The sequence below is a fragment of the Ambystoma mexicanum genome, chromosome 9 (genome assembly GCF_040938575.1).
Source record: "Ambystoma mexicanum isolate Mex_15411 chromosome 9, UKY_AmexF1_1, whole genome shotgun sequence".
Lineage (NCBI taxonomy): Eukaryota > Metazoa > Chordata > Amphibia > Caudata > Ambystomatidae > Ambystoma > Ambystoma mexicanum.
In genome coordinates this window covers 1,159,948,445-1,159,966,086 of record NC_090931.1, presented here as the reverse complement: position 1 = coordinate 1,159,966,086, position 17,642 = coordinate 1,159,948,445, and the positions used below count along the sequence as shown (strand labels likewise).

General features: G+C 47.5%; 1 protein-coding gene across 9 annotated transcripts in view; it reads right to left on the bottom strand.

Moving 5' to 3' along the window:
* Positions 1-17,642, bottom strand: part of ZEB2 (zinc finger E-box binding homeobox 2) — a 186,564-nt gene that overhangs the window by 48,958 nt on the left and 119,964 nt on the right. The window contains exon 1 of one of the 9 annotated variants that reach the window (XM_069616524.1): positions 3,830-4,221. The exons of the other annotated variants lie outside the window; for them this stretch is intronic. Coding sequence (XP_069472625.1) covers positions 3,830-3,932 — 103 coding nt within the window. The 5' untranslated portion in view covers positions 3,933-4,221. Of the gene's footprint in view, positions 1-3,829; positions 4,222-17,642 lie in introns of those variants that run through there. 9 annotated transcript variants of the gene reach the window in all.

Sequence of the window (17,642 nt, the reverse complement as noted above, 5' to 3'; positions counted from 1 at the left end):
ACGGGTGGAATCTGGTTCGTTAGTAGTCAACTGTTGTGTCCAAAGCTGATGGTCATGGCCAGTGATCCTGTGTATTTGTTAATGGAAGCACCGGCTGGGGCTATTTAATTACTAGTTAAGGGGTTTCGGCCTTGGTCATACGCCAGCCACTAGCCATGGGTGAAGGTCATGGCCAGAGGGCTTCCATCTTTTTTAATAATTGAGGCAATGTGCAGTGGCTATGGCCCTAGAGATGATGTAGCATAACAAAACCGTTCAATGTCAATGAAAAACTGTAGCTAATACAGAGGTATGGTGAGGCTTTACATATGGGTAGAGGTGGGGGAAAAAGGACTCCATGTCTGATGGTAGATCGTTAATGGTGGGCTGGGAGCCCTTCTGCCCCAGAAAATGTTCGTTTTACCAGGGGAACCCTGTGGAATTACTGCAGAACTGTTGCAAATGTGCTTGGAGAACATAAACGGCTGAGTGAAAGGGAGTAATTGAAGTGGTTGAGGGAGGATTTGCAAAAGGGGGGGGCCTAATAAGTAGGAGGGGTGCACAGTCAGACACAGAGTTGCAGTATGGAATGCAGACGACTGTTGACTTTCTGACCCGGTTGCCATTCCAACAGTAATCAGAAAAGGATGCTTTGCCACAGGAATGATCACTGTTGATGGGTACCACAGAAACAGAAAGCAACACAGGGGTGACAGCAGGACTTTCCCAGGGGAAACTACTGTGGAAATTAAATGAGATGGGATAAAAGAGGCATGGACCATGATCCACTGCCAAAAGCCATGGCTTGGTGGGACCTTAGGCCAGGACCACTGGCCATGGCCAAGGACCACGGCGAGTGGGCCATATATTGGGGAGGCATGGACAAATACCATGACTGGTGGGATCTGGCTAGTTTCTAGGTGGGGGACAGGTGCTGGCCATAGGCAAGGGGCACTGGCGATAGCTGGGGGGCCTCTGTATTTAATAAAAGGGGCAACATGGACAGAGGCCAAGGGTGATAGGCAACTGGCTATGGCCAAAGGCCACCGCCATTGAGCCCTGGAGAACACTGACGCTAAGACAGGCTTAAGATGATCAGCTTGTCCTCACTATACCCAATGACATCCGGCGGTTGTGGGAAGTGACCACCATTGTAACTCTGAGACACCCCCACAGTTGCTCAGCCCATGAGCACATACATCTAATCACAGTAGGGATCAACATGAGACAAAAATGACACTATGAGGCACACCTCTGAGTTAAGGTGGTTGTCACTTCTCACACTTGCTGAACTTCATGGGTTTTGTTGCGTTAAATTAGACGACTTTGTACATTTTTTTCACTAGTGAAAACACTATACAAAGTGATAACATATGTTGTTCTAGCGTTTAAGTGCATATAGATGTGACCTTGTCCATGACTGTCCTTGGAAGCGATACAAGTCATACTTCTCTGTCAAATGTGCTTTACAAAAAAATGGAATTTGCAGTGGCAGTTCCATGCAGGGCAGATCAGGCACACTGTGTTTTCTTCGCCCCATTCCACGTTCTGACACCGACCACCCCCCCCCCCCCCCGCCCCACACACCTGACTAACCAGCAGAGCCTTGCCAATGATGCTGGTTGTGCAGAGTGCGCATTCCGCCGCTAGTGAGTGCACAGCATAATGTGCACACTCGCCCTCGAGAAATGAAAGCCCCTCCTACACAAGACCGCCCCAGCCCGTGCATTGTTCTGTCTAGTGGGTCAAATGAGCAGCCTCTGGCCTCAGCAGAACTGTGCACATGCAACAGAGCGCCACAGTTGGCACGGAAACAGGCTCTTGCTTCAGCCCTGGGAAGAAGTGGGAGCCCGGAGAATTCAGCGAACGAGGCGAGAGGTGCATGGCCTTCGGGCTGGGGGCAGTCTCTCTCCCTCAGGGGCAGCACCAGCGCGAATTGCCCAAAGCAGCACTCCGCTCCACCTCTCAGTTGCAGTATGTTTTTCAATGGATACATCCCATAGAAGAACTGTGTGTGCCACGCATGAGCACCGGGCCCGCTGTGCTGCGATGAGAAGGCCCCGAGTTCCTGGTTAGCATGCAACGTGTGTGAGCAACTTTGGCAGTGTGCTCCCATCAACAAAAACATCGCACTAATTAAAAGTCGTTCTGACAGAAACCTGGTCTTTGTGTTTCCAGAGAACACGTCGATTCCAGGGCTCGTGCTGTCCAGGCCAAGCTTCCGAAAAGGAATTGCACGTTGCCTTTATATCTCCTTACAAATGTAACAATTAACACAAAATGTGATTAATGATACGAGCCGATGCTCAGAGTGCCAGTCGCTGCGTCCATGCCCACGCTTCAGGTACACAAGAAGCCAGAACAATTAAACATGGCATTTCTTGGCAAGCCCGTGCTTACCTGCTGAACAGAGTGATGTTCAACTCGTGGCCTGTGACGCACTTTTAAATGTTGTAGTTAATTGGACTGACATTTGAAGGGGGCGCAGCGTTAGCTGGTGGATGCTGTAAGCACTGCGACATAGGCTGCCAGTCACAGAACAGACAGGGGTAATACCGCTTGCAAGGCTCGGGGGGGGGGGCTTGGAGCCCATCCGGGGACTTCTAGCTTCTATGTGAGTGTCTTGGGGGAGAGGGGCGCGGACCGGAAAGAGTGGCAATCACGTTAGGTGCTGTCATTCACCAAACGTAGAGGGATATGGATAGCAGGGAGGGGTCCACATATGTAGGCAGCGTGTCACGACTCTTAGGAGCTATCACTCAGGCAGCTCTTGAAAGTGTCCTGCGGCACGACCTCGTGCCTGCGCTGAACACGGACGCCGCATCTGTGAATTCACATCTGCGCAAATATCCACAGCCACGCGACGTGGATAAAACCGCCCGGGCATCTCTCGTGTAATACCTTCTCTCGCAGGCTTTGTAACTGCCTCTCTTTCCCTCACTCCTTAACTTTTGCACACGACCCTGTAGAAAAGAAGTAGCACTTCGCACATTTCAGTGTCGACGCAGGGGCAAGCCGCTCGCCGAACCAAGAGCGGAGAAATGCATCCTCTTTCTAGCCTGGGACTGAAAACAAACACAAGCAAACCTACCACTAAAACTCCTAAACTAGCCTTCTAAAAGACAGGTCAAAGGGAGAGTGCTGGAGCGCCTGTGCCTACGCGCGCAAGGCCGAGAGGACGGCAGCCAGCAACCCACACACTGGGCTGTTTCCCAATGAACGCTTTGCACAACTTGAAATACACCCTGCCACAATCTGGACACATGACATCCCGACAAATCATCTCGCCCCGCCGCCCTGAAGAGCGTTAGCAGCGCGGCCACAACACGGCTCTGCTTGGCCCGCCCAGAGCCGAGTCAGCAGGTCTCAAGGAAGCAGGCCGAGGGCCTGCCGCCCCGCGGGCCGCCGAGGAAGCTTCGGAGCCGGCAGGGGTGTCCCTGGGCCTCTTATCTGGGGGGTGAGGGGGGGGGGGCGGACCTTGTCTCACTATAAGTTTTATAGTAAGAAGGCCTTGGACACGGAGCCTTGGAAAGGGCGAACATAAAGGGAACAGTTCTCTGGCCTTGCGTAAATCCGTGTTTTGTCTATCGCGTCACCTTTGCGCAAAAAAAGGAGGTTGCGCAACTTTAGGTGTAAGCCAAGGTCGCCCGCAGGGCTTTCCACTTTTACCCAAACAAAACACAATCTACAAGTAGATCTTAGCTATTAAAAGAAAGGGCGACACACAGATAATTCCAACTCATTTCGTGTTCGGTTCTTAACATAAAACGATCATGAAAGGAAACATGTACACACGCGAAAACCCCACCGTGATAGGAAAGATTGAAAGAAATGAACGCGTGCCGCTCACCTGCTTCACGAGCTGACAGATTCCTCCCCCGACAGAAAGATTCCTCTCTGAACAAATGTCCATATTCCCAAGCAGGCCGGTGGTGCAGAGCCAGCCTGTCCATGACCGCAGCTGTGGCCGGCCAGGTCTCCTGCCCGGCACAGATGGCGGCTTCCCTGCTCCTAGGGGGCAGGGGCAGGGACGGGGCTTGGAGTGCTGGCCGAGCGTTCAGTTCAGGTGATGCCCGGCTTCCTGGGCTATTAGCAGCACAATGATGGGATGCTGGGCACTCTTTGCAGGGCAGCCGTTTCCGGGGAGGGGGAAACCGCGCGCACACCTGACCAGGGGAGGTAAACCCATTAAGGTGGAAATGAGCGCCCGCGATGCTCCCAAAAGGGGGCTGGTCACCACAAAGGAGGCTGTGCTTTCGTATTCAAATGGCCCCTGAATGCCTCATCACATGGGCCCACCTAGCCAAGGCATACCCACTCAGCAGTCTCGCTAGCCCCAGTGGCACACATTTCATCGTGGAGGCCCCTGTTACCAACATGCTATCCCCAAGGAGAAAGAAACGTCCTAAAATGCATTTTAACGATTGAGGTAACTTTTTAACTAAGAGGGTAACTGGGACAGTCGTCTGTGTTTTTGACACACACGCTTCTCACCCTGGCGCGTTAAAGCTATTTTGTTCTGTTGGGGGAGGTCGACCTGTCTTCAAAACAGCCTAGTTCCACCTCACAATGGGTAAAAACCAGACACCAGTGAAGGAGACAGTGGACACGGTAGACACAAAAGCCCGGCCCATTATGGCCCCTCTAGGCGGAGGACAAAAGCAGGCGAGCACTGATGTGTAAATTCAACAATGTGGGGGGAGAAATATTGAATAATTTCTGTCACGAGGCACCGACTAAAGACGGGCTCTAATTGAATTAAACTCCAATTTATCTGCCCGGGCCTAAACAACAGGCTGAAGTAAAAAAAAAAAAAAAAAACGTAAGGTTTGCTCAACTGTCCCGAAATCCCACCTTCCGTCACCCCTGTATAAATCCGCCATCTGTGCTCACATGCACACATGTTCCCTCTCGCAGCAAACACTGAGGGGCTACCAAGCAGAGAAGCCAAAAAACGCACCGGGCGCACAAAAGCTCCCCAGGCCGCCTCAGGTCTAAGGAGCCCACGGGGGTGGGGCGGGGGGGGGGGACCGAGGGCAAGAGCCTCTGCTCGTTACCCAGGTGAGGTAGCCTGGTGTGTCCTCTCTGCCTCGACACGCGTCAAGTAAAAGAAAGGTTAAAATTAGAAAATTCAATTTATTTGATAATTTCCCAGAATAATTAGAGTTAATATGGGTTAATTAATATGCAAATCTCTCAGCAGATGTTCTGCAGCAGGGCCTGTGTGAGAAAACAGCCTTTGCTTTCTCCTGCGTGATTTTGGCTGTCAGTTATTGGGTATAATTACTGTAACTAACCGAATACACACAAAACCTTTGGAATATAAAATTGTTACAGTTCTGGCTTTGCACAAGCTGCTACTTTCCTGCAATAAAGCGAACCATTTCTTTTAGAAAATAGAAGCCTTTTTTTGTTCCCTTTCGGATGCAAAAAGAAGAAATGAATAGCTTATCTTTCTTTTTTTTCTATGCATAATTAGGTCAGTATTATATGAACATTCCAATGAGCACTGGGACAAATGTATATATAAAATGATGGCTGGCAGCACCTGCCCAATCACATGGCATTGTCTGCTGTGCAGCCTTCCGCTGCCCTACCAGAACTTTGCGCCGCTCGCAGCACCCGCCCACCCGGGCTCTCCCTGCACATGTGCGGAAAGCAATAGGCGCCAAAAGTTTTATTAGGGAAATGCTAGATCCTTCACAAAGGAAAGTGATTAATGCAGGTCCGTTTTTTCCTCCAAGATATGCAAAACACGGCCTGGTGTTTTGAAAAGCACGAGAGCTCTCGGGCGCGATTTATAACTTTGTTAAGTACCCCACCTTCGATTAATGCCGTCATTGTGTGTCACAGTTTATCTTTCTGTGAAATGAGTTTATGTAAATTAATTATAATGCCAAACATATTTCCCTCCTGGCTATCAGAGAGACTACATGTGCGGTATATCAAAGCGCACAATGCGCTTCCTTGCCATTGGTAAATACGATGCTTTGCTCCGCGTGAGGAGCGAGTACAGTGCCGCAGTTGCTCTGGGGCTAACGTGAACATGCGACTCGAGTGGAGAGCTTGCCAATTATTATTTTTTTTTTTTACTTTAAGAAGGCAATGAGAAAGTAAGGCTAACAGGTACATCAGCCTGGGTGGCCAGGATTTGAACCTTGAACTATGTTCGGTGTTCAAGCGCAGGAAATCTGCAGCCAGGGAGCCTAGGCAGTGTGCACATTAGTGATTGGTCAACAGGCCCACAGAGACTCTGGGTGCTATACCCAATTAGGAAGCAGGAGTGCTAGGGGTGGATGATTGGGTTGGGACAACCTGTGGGCGGGGCAATGTACTCGACTGCTTAGCAAGTGCTGGGTTGGGCGGAGCCTACGATGATTCCTTATGGGAATTCAGGACAAACATAGACGTCCATAGCGCTTAATGGAGGCTGTTTTCGAGCTGTGACTGAGTGCCAAACAGAGCTGATATATATGCTAGCAGCGCTGGAATTGGGACATATGTTCCCGTATCCAGGACCCAGCAAAAGTCCTGGCGTGTTTAGTGCAGAAGCCGGGACTCAAACCCAGGTTGTAAGGACTATTTGGTGAAAAACGTAGCCACGTGACTCCATGGCAGTCAGCTCCAATACTTGCAGCAAGATATCACGTTAAGATTGTACTGTGTTGGACACTTAAATACAGTTTCTCAGTTTTATAATGTGCGCACCTTTTATACCAATTAGAGGAAACACGTGTATTCATTCTACTGAGAGTCTAAGGGTCTGATTAATTGAATTCAGTGCAAAGTCACTTAGCACTGCGCTAAAAGTTCCATGAAACAGGCACTAATGTTTAGGGGACGGGGTGAAAAAAAAAGGCCTCCATGCCTCGCACCTCCCCCTTGGATGGTGGGAACCCACAGCGAATGGCTTCCGTTTCCAGCACAGTTTGGCTGGGAGCCTCACTATGGCCTGACTATGGCGTCACAAACGCGTAGCCATTTTCCTACAGTAACAGTGCCAATTGCACAGAGTGGGGGGGGGGGGCAAGGGACTTGGCGATTGCATATGGCCGCACCTAGACTGGATTTTTGAAAATCAAATGAGAGAATGCGTGTTTGGCCTGATGGTGCACACACAAGACATCTTCCTGGTGTCGATTTTAAGTCCTGGCGTGTTACAGAAACCATGTTTTCAAGGTAGGGGGGCCCTGGCTATATCTCCCCGCTCCTTCTAATGGCACGTTGCTGTTAGATGTCATAGGAGCCAGAAAACAAAAGACCTCCTACTGTGCAAGCAGTAACAGCTCCTCCACAAACTTGCCTTCTGTTGCCTGCCATTGCCACCTCACTGGCATGTAAATACAGCACTCCAGCTGCAAATTTACTCAAGCAGGATGATTTGCACACTGTAATTGTAGCAATCTAGCTGTCACGAAAGGGGCTCTGTTTGAACACCAACACCCTTATCAGAAGGTCTGCTCCGAGGCTGGATGTCTCTGAAGGCGGTCTCTGATCTCAAGCGCGTTCTGCTCGGCCCCGACTTCCCGAGAGAGACTTCACGGCCTCACGCCACCTGAGCACGGGCCCTCCCCGCCCTGTGGCCCCCCAGGTACTGGAATCTGCTGACTCGGGCTGTGCATGGCAGCTTGAATGCGGGGTGGGGCGCGCGGCAGTCGCACCGTCACAGAGCACTGACCTGCACGCCTTATTTAGTGGCAAGGTTTATTTTATCACGTGCAGGTAATGTAGCCCAGTGCCCACTAACACACATGGGAGATTTCTTCCTAAACGTTTTAACTGTTCTCAACCACAGTCCCTCACGGCCCCACCCCGCGCAAGCACGCATACCAATGTGAGCAAAATGTGAACTTTCTGCACAATAACTGACGCATAATTCGAATTGGCATGACGGTGGCCGAATTTCAGCCCTAAACTCTTCTCCGAGTTTTTGCTGGGAAGTATACGTGTTACTTTAGCAATTGTTATCTTGATTATCTGTTGGCGAACAGCTGCACGGTCTTCGCAACCAACACCCCGCAAACGAAAAGGGCCCCGTGCACACACTCACGTGAACGGTATTATATTCTCGCCGAAATATCTTTTGTAACAACGATAACCCATTATCTTAGCCGGCAGATTAATCCTGCACAACATGATAGCAGGGGGTTTCAGAAACTCGCTAGCCCAAGAAAGCTATCGCAGGAGTGTACAGAGTTCGCGGACCTTTATCTGAGGCCCTGGCCAGGACGTCCAGAACCAACGTTTTAATTGATGACACACTGGAAGGTTGGAGGTTTGGAACTGATAAGAGCAACACTTTAAAGTCGCATAAATGCATCCATGATGACGGGATGGGCTGCACGAGTTGAACACCCCATAAATCACCTTGGGGGATAGCCAGAATGTTCTCACACAAGAGCATAGGACATATTTGTGACACTGGTGTATGTTCACACAGTATGTTTTTATTTTTATTCAAATAATATATTGGGGTTATGCGCCCGGATCTCCTAAAGGTATTGCTCAATATTTGTTGCCACATTCAGTAAACTACTCTATGTGATCCAGGCGTTTATGATGATATATTCAAACCAGGTTACTGAATCAGCAATCAAATAGCTCCCCCAAAAAAGATGTTATTATTGCACCACCCTTATGAGTCTACTGCCCCCAATGGCAAGATCAAATATACCTTTATAAAAGGTACAAAAGAGTGTGGGAGCCCCTCTAATGAGAACAAACACGGGTCAAATACCCTGTTCTATGGAATTTCCTCCGCTTAGGAGGGTCTGCAACCACGTTTTGGCTCACTGCGCCCTTCACAGAGGAGAACTACTCATTTGCATATCAGTCTTTGTCTCACCCACAAGGGCAGTCCAGCACCGAAATGCTAAGCAAATCTCCTCTGAACAACAGTACACCATAAAACAGGGTATTTGACCCATGTTCATTCCCAGTAGAGGGGCTCCCACACTCCTTTGTAACTTTGTAAAACTTGGGGTTTCACTCTAAGTAACCCACAGTAATCCAGACATGGACCCCTTGCTCAATTTGTCTGAGAGGGGCTGAGCTTCACCTCACTGATGAGGCTGACCAGTCCCAAACACGTGTCCGGGGTTGCTGATTTTATTCTTGTTCAGAAGGTAATTGGCATAGCATTTCGCTGCTGGACTGCCCAAGTGGGTGGCACAAAGACTGATATGCAAATGGATGTTTCTCCTCTGTGAAGGGTGCACTGAGCTAAAACGTGGTTGAAGACCCTCCTGAGTGGAATAAATTCCATAGAACAGGGTATTGGACCCATGTCCGTTCACAGTAGATGGGCTCCCACACTCCTTTGAAACTTTGTAAAAGGTATGCGCACCCAACCGGTCTCACTAGGGGGGTAGTCGTCTCATGTGTAACCCGTGTAGCGCTAGATTAAGTGTACAGGACTAGTTCTGCAGAATGTACACCAGAGTAGGTGAGTCTAAGGCAAGAGTAACACCAGTACCTCCACAGCTCGATACACTATTCACCTCAACAGGTGGGATCTCTAACATAGAAAGGTGGCCCGGATTCTGCAAAATGAGCCATCATGCCATGAGGACTGGGCTTATCTGCCCACGGAACACATTCTCCCACGTCAACTCTTCAATGGCTCCTCCTGCATTCAAACATCGCTGTCAGGCACATAAGCGAGCCAATCAAGAGATCAGGTAAAGGGTACAGCACCCAGAGCCAAAGCACCCTAACAGCACAGACTCTCCTCTTTTGCTGAAGAACACAAAGCGTACATGTAACCCAGCACACCTCTGCTCCCGGTGGCCAGTGCCACATTCAACAAATATCGTCAATACATTTATGATAAAAGCCGTGACCAGCAGTAGTCTGCAATATACCAAATGTCATTTCTAACTAGAACTTTAGCTCAGCAAGTTAAGATTTGCCTTTCATAATTGTAAGGTTAATACATTGAGAAGGTATGAGTTTGTTCATTTCTTGCATTTCATGCACCATTGATCCATTTATGAAGCGTGGTGTAAGGTGACTCACAGTAAGCGTGTCCCAACATGGAAAAAACATATGGGGCCTGATTTACAAAGGCGTTTTACAATCATATGATATACTTTATTTACATCGCGCCCATACACAGGTGTTTCAAGTGGTGCAATCCCATTGAAAAATGCTTTGTAAATCAGGTCCATGATCTATACATTAAAAAAAATATATATATTCTAACAAAAGATTACAGCATCAGTTGTCAAGAATGTCATCTGCACAATTCTGCCTCCGTGGCAAATATTCTTCCAAAGGCCTCTTGCAAATATCTACACAAAGTTTGATTTTTGCGGTGAAAACTACAGCATCGCGCCCTAAACAGGCACACTCCCTTCCTGATCGCAATGATAAGTTTTCAGGGTGAAAAGAGAGGGTTGACCCAGTGTTTGCCGTTATGGATAAAAACTATAAGGCAGACTTGAACTACTGTGTACTTCAGGGGAGTGGATTTAAGGGATCTTTGTAAATGGTGCGAAAGATCCTTGTAGCAAATGAAAAGCCGTCAACACCTCCTTCTTCTGCATGAGGTTCGAGTGCAGGGCATTCAGCCATCCGGCAGGACCTATATGTGTCAGAGAAACACTCAAGTAATACCCAGTCCATGGTTCAACCAGTGCTCAACCTACCTCCCCATTCCTGGTGGTTACACTTTCACTGTGCCTGTATCCTGGCTAGCAGAACGTACCATAAGGCGACTGGACATATATGGCACCGGGAGCCCTTTCCTTACTTAATAATCTCATCCTCATCATGTACTGCACTAAGGCAGTATATCCTCGAATTCATGACTTCATGACACCTGTAGTGTGCCTCTCCTTTTAGTTCTGGGCGCCAGAGGGCAGGCGGATGAGGCTGATCGCAGGACGGGGTCTGCCATCATTCCCTTTGTATGCCTTTAGCCACAGCCGGAAGACACGGAAGGAGGGAAATTGTGTGGGAGTCTTGGGACGGGGGTAGTATCAATTCATGATAGATGTCGCTCTAAATCCCCCACCCCATCATGCCATGCCTATCCTCCCAAGTCCCCTGCGTAGAAACCGAGGCTTAGGGCTGTGTTTAGGACTCAGTGGGCCTGATTCACAGAGCGTTTTTCAATGGGATTGTGCCATTATAAAACACTTCTGTGAATCAATCAAAATGTAGTCATAGGCGCCCCTCTGCGAGAACAAACGTGGCCCATTGTTCTTTGGGAAGGTACCCAATCGAGAGTCCACAGCCACACTTTAGCTCACTGTACCTTTCACAGATGGGAAATACCCATTTGCATATCAGTCTTTGTCCCGCCCACATGGGCAGTCCAACACCAAAATGCTATGTCAATTCCCTTCTGAACAAGAGTACCTACAGCAACCCCATACATGTGTTTCAGCCTTGTTTGGCATCATCAGTGAGGTGGAGCTGTGCCCTTTGAGCACAGTGAGCAAGTGGCCCATGTCTGGAGGACCCTAGGAAACCTAGGGTGACTAGACCTAAGGCCCTTGAAATAATCAAAGTTTAATCATAGGTGCCCCTCTGCGAGAATGAACACAGCCCATTGACCTGTTCTTTTGGAAGTTACCCACTCGAGAGTCCACAGCCACACTTTAGCTCACTTTACCTTTCACAGATTGGAAATATTCATTTGCATATCAGTCTTTGTCCCGCCCACATGGGCAGTCCAGCACCAAAAAGCTTTGCAATTCCCTTCTGAACAGAGTATCAACAGCAACCCTGACACGTGTTTCAGCCTTTTTGGGCCTCATCAGTGAGGTGGAGCTGTGCCTCTCTGTGAATCAGACCTAGTGTATGCAGATGACCTGAGCTAGGTTCCCATTGTTTAGGTGAGTTGCATAGTGTTGTTTTGATACGGTGTGGCAAAGTCCTAGACTAACGTATACAAGATGGCTTTGGAGCCAGTTGGTCCTGACACTCACCGGTTTATTGAGAAGTGAGACAATATTTGTGGTGCACACACAATCACAATCATCACAAACACAACAAGCTGTTTTCCAAATAAGCAACTTGTGCCTGAAGTCCGATTGCCCTCGCCTCACTCCAGATAGTTTGTGACCTATGAATTAGGCCGCAACGAGTCTTAGATGGCACCCCCTCATGTCTAAAGGCAGTGGGGAAAAGCAGCTGCCTGCATTGAGGACCCTTGCTGTTACTGCCTCATCTACTGGGATGAGCTGTCAAGTTTGCCATTATGTTCATGACGTATCATTGTTTCTGTCAAGGGGCCAGTCTCAGTGGAAAGCGAGCTGATTTACAAAAAAAAAAAAAAACAAGTAATCCATCTTAGAGGTGCAACTAAATAGCGCGGGGGGGGGGGCAGCATCCACGAGGTCTACTGCGCACGTGCTTATCTCTCTGCAGGTTTTTCCGGGTCCAGCCCAAGCAGACATGCAGGCATTTTGCTGCTTCATGCTAGACTGTTTGGGCAACTGATCTGGTGCTTGCCCTTTAAGGCACTTTGCGCACACCAGGATTGCACGTTCTCTGTGGCAAGGTGGGCTCTGTAGGCAGCGAGGGATGCGTTCATTGGCCAGGGCTCACGTCAGTGGCCGCCACTTCGCGCGTGCAACCCGGGATAGGGTGGGAGCTTTATGTGTCCTACTCTTAGACACCTTTGTTAGTGGAGGCGCATCTTGCGCTCAGCCCTACACCCATTAACCAGAGTCGCAACAGCGACGCTTCTTGCTTAACCTTTGCCCGACTCCCCTTTTATGTGCGTTTGCCCTTCGGGGCTGATTATTTTATAGCCCACTCCACATGTGAGAAGTGGGATGCTGATAGCTGAAAAGTGCCCTAGAGCCCCTGTGGGGGGGCGGTGGGGGGGGGGGCACAATTAAAGACATTAAAAAAGCATGTCCTGACTGTATTTAATCTTCTGACAGATGTGGGTATCGCAGTATCCCGGTGCACAGTATTACTCTACACACAATCTAGGACATGCAAACGTCTTTATTTGATAGAAGTCCTGTCTTCTTGGCAAAATGCATGCACCGAGATGGCGCTAACAGGGATGCGTGTCTCGCCAAAGGGTGCACCTCTTATAAGCATGCGACTCCTTAACAGCCAGTGGATAACACGTAACATTGCACTGTCCAATGGTCCAAAACTCCAGGCTGGTATAGTTCCTTGGCAAATGCGCGTGTGTCTGTGTGTGTGTGTGTGAGTACAAACACACATGGTACACACATACGAAACGCCTTAGATTTCTAACTCCACCTATTAGCAAAAGCAATATCAATAGTTGTCAGAGACAATTATCACCAATGTGAATTAAAGTGGTTTCAAATCCTCCCCTTCCCTTAGTAGCTGAGTCTTCTATATAACACCATGGAATGTGACATCTGTTTTCTATTAATTTGTACCAGAAAAAAACAAAACATTCATTCTATGACTTGGGACGAAATAATAATAATAATAATAATAATAATAATAATAATAGTAATAATAATAATAATAATAATAATAATAATAATAATAATAATAATAATAATACTAAGTGCAGTGCAGGTGCATGACGGGGGCAGCCTGAAGCTATCTATCATCTGGTTATATTATTTTTTAATATTAACGTTCAAGAATTTATGGACATACTCAAATATGTTTCTTCCTCTAAGGCACACGTCCAAACAACATATTCACATATTTAGTTTAAATTAAAACGATTTCACACCTGTAGAGTAATTGTTTTGCTCTTCCAAGTAACTTTCTCACATAGATATGTGTCCATACCACCACCTGGTGGCTGCTGCCAGCACTGAGTCGCAGACATCATTTTATTTATTATTATTATTTTTTATATCACGCCTATTTAGCAAATGCAATATCAATAGTTGTCAGAGACAATTATCACCAACCTGCGTTTGGTTTCTAAGTGTGGATCCGGGGTCCGATCCTCTGTTGCTCTGCATGCTCTTGCTTCCAAGACCAGCGTGTTGCCCCTGTGCTATACTCTGTTCGTTATATATTAAGGAGAGAGGTGACCACTCCAGAACTGAAGCTCCTTACCCCACTCATCCATTCCTCATCTAACTTTCAAAATAGACCAAATATACATATATATATCAAACACCAGCAATGTTATGGTGGGTTTAAAAAGGCTTGAAAACACATTTTCGCCTGAAAAGTTAAAGTAGAATAATTCATTTGGACCAAGGCACACATACCACAGCGCCACCTAGCAACCATCGCTGAAAGTTCACTTTGAGTCCAGAGCCATTGCTGCTAGGTATTGTGGGTATGCATATATGTTTCTTCATTGGGAATGGAGAGAGTATATGAATCTGATTTTAGGTAAGGAGAACCCAATTAAAAAAGCAATCCTTTGCACAGCCAAAAGACCTGTGTTGCAATAAGAGGGAAGAATTATCAACAGGTGGGAAGACTATACAAAGATCATTACGAGGCTGGCGGAATGGGTTTACTGGTAATGGTGCCTGTGCCAGTAAACCCATTCCGCCCAATTACGAGGTTCCCTTGCGGGACCGCACAGAACGTCTGTCAGACCAGACGTCCTTTGCGGGTCCCGCAAGGGGACCAAGGAGCTAATAGCGGGCCCGTTATTAGCTCCATCCCCATTCCCATTGAGCCCTATGGGGGCTCGATGGGAATGGGGAATGGTTTTGTGAATGAGGAATTACTGGGTCCTCCAAGGTTGGAATGACCCGGTAATTCCTCAACCACAGAACCCAGACACGGCCACGATTTTGGAGGCAGCAATGGCACTAATAGCATCATGGCGACCTCCAAATTCGTAATGAGGCTCAATATTTCAATATGTATTTGCCTCTGCTACTGAAAATGAAATTAAACAAGTCATTCAAAGAGGTGATTCACATTAAAGGGTGGGAATAAAGAATTATGAATGACATTAACACCTGGAGTGGCGTATCCAATGTCATGCTAGGTGGGACCCAGTGATAACTACTGTGGTTCAGAGGGATCTTCATGCTGTCATCCTCTGTCCTTCCTGGAAGATGTGCAAACGCAATTAGCTTGTCATCATGTTTTCATTTGAATGCACTGGACCGCTCTAGTTGTCCTTCAAGATGGTGCTGTCCTGTCTTCTACTTTTGCAGCCTCCGGCCTGAGCGTGGCATGTTGCAACCCTCCTTGCTTGCTTTTGAGTAAGATGATGTTTTTCCTTCACATACCTTTGCCTTTTCTCCAGCCTTGCTGTTCTACTTCTCACTGTCTTCCCGGTTCTACCCCTTCTGTCTACAGACCTTCTGCCTTTCACTTCACTGCTCTGACTTACCTGCGACTTCCACTTGTCTTCTTGACTTCCTATATGCTGCTTCCTTTCGCTCCACTCCAGTCCAAACTCTGATGTATTATTTTCAACAAGCAATCGAATAACTCTTGCTACCTTTTGCCTTCGTGTTAACCCTTCCCACGGGAGCTGCTGGTTTCAGTGCTACCTTTACATCAGGGATCGATCTTCACTGGACGGACCTTGTGGAAACTTACGGAGATCTACCTTTCTACTACCTGTGTGTTTGATCCACAAAAGACTGAAGGTTTTTTTTTTCCTTCACTTGCCATTTTTTCAGGCGGTTGTCTCTTGCCTTAGCTGGTTTTCCTGGCAGGCATAGTGGCTACTCTTCGAGATTGGCCCTACCTCTACAAAGACCAGAGATCTACCCGGAAGAAGACGACCCCGGTTCCTGAAGAAGAGTCACTTGACCCATCTGCGGAAGAAGAGTCAGGTGAGGGGGAGGCTGCGAATTCTGACACATGCTGCTCCTCCATGCACCGGGAACTGCAGTTTGCTTCATGCCGCATACTCTTGAACCCACCACAAAGCTTACCTGCAGCTACGGTCTGGAAGTTATTATGTCTAAAGGTGGATTACTTAAAACATGAATTCAGTTGATGGACCGATAGACACTTTGAAAAGTGTGACAACAAAGGGGACCTCCCGTGAGCACAACATGTCACCTCCTTTACTTGAAGAAAAAAAAATCCATATAACCACTTTTGGTACATTTAGACAGAAGGACAAAAGTTAGACTGTCCCAGTACAAAAGTCTACCCATGTATTAAATATGCTGATGCAAGAATCCATTGGTCGCAATAAGCCCTTTAATCCCCGCCCGAAACCACTGTGCACTTTGCATTCTGCTTCCGGTGCCGAGGGGCGGCACCCAACCATGACATCATCCCGCGTCCCTCCCTCCTCCTCCTCCCACGGCCGCGCCTTCCAAGCCGCCGCCCTGACTAAGCGCCATGGTTGCTATTGGAAGACTTTTATTCGGGAGATTATAAAAACAAGATAGGTAAGTGTTGTTTATTTTCCTTTCACAGGTGTCCAACTAATGCATCAATGTTTGAGAGAGGATCAACATTGAGATGTACCAGCATCTGTTATGGTGGAAGCATGTTAACGCACTCGGCCAAGGCACCTTTTTCAGGAGTTCGGCTCTATCTTCTTATAGCCAAATCCTCTCCTGCTCAGGTGTGGTATGAAATGAAGCATTGATTGCGAGCAGATTGGCCACAGGTTGATTTTCCAAACCAATAATCAGAAGAGAAAAGACCGGATGTATGCATAGCTCCATCAAGTGCTCGCGTAAGTTACTATATCGCCATCTATATGGCATGGTTACCATAACACACTCCCAGTGCAATGTTGCCTAAACGGTGCATATCTGGTAGGGTCGTGCAAAGCACGAGCAGTGATTGGGTGGTTATGGTATACAAAAAGAAGGCCACACCCTTCATCTGACACGTAACAAACCTAACAAATCTGCCTACAGTCCACACGTGTTGTATTTCTGAACTATTCTTTTCGGCTTCAACACGAAGTGAAACATGTAAATATTGGCAAATAAGAGCTCCATGTGTCTCCAGTCAATGGGACGCCACGTGTGTTAATGCGGCCTAGACATGTGAAACGGCAAAGCTTCGTCAGTGGGAAATAATGGTGACTTCTACATGTTTAGAATGTTTTCATGAAGAATTAGCAAAGTTCTGTGGCTGCGGGCCCATATGCCGAATTTTAATAAAAAGAGCGCCATAAAAAATAAATTACTTTTAATATGTGTATGCAAATTCCGATGTAAGCAATCAGTGGAAAATTAATTTTGTCAGAACTGATTAAAAGCAATAATAAATCTATATGGCGTATTGCTTCAATCTGATACTGTAAATGTATTATACTTCCGTAAGATTAATTATAATGCTACAATAACACATTAGGAGGCCAAGCCATATTACTGTACGTACTGGCAATAACAGTAGCGCACAACCCGACTTGTAATTACAGCCTGTAACAAAGTCATTTAGTAGTGATTGTTTTCTTGAACTGCTGATGTTCCAGGAGCAGTGCAATACGTATGTGCTTACGTGTATTGTGTGTGTATTACAGCACACAATTGAATGGCGCACCTCCTGGAGCATTAATTACAGGGGATTGCTTCCGGATTTGGTTTTACACCAAAATCCTCAAGTTGCATGAGGGGGGCTCCGTGCGAGGGGGTGGGGGGGCGGTCAAAGGAACAGCTGAAGTGCTTCGAGGTTCTGTTTTTTTTTTTACCTGCACTAAAGAACCGTATTTGCTATTAAAAACAGTTCACGACGCAACTGTTCAATAGTGCAGCCTGTGGAGGACACCACTCTACAACAGTGCCACGATAACACGACAAACA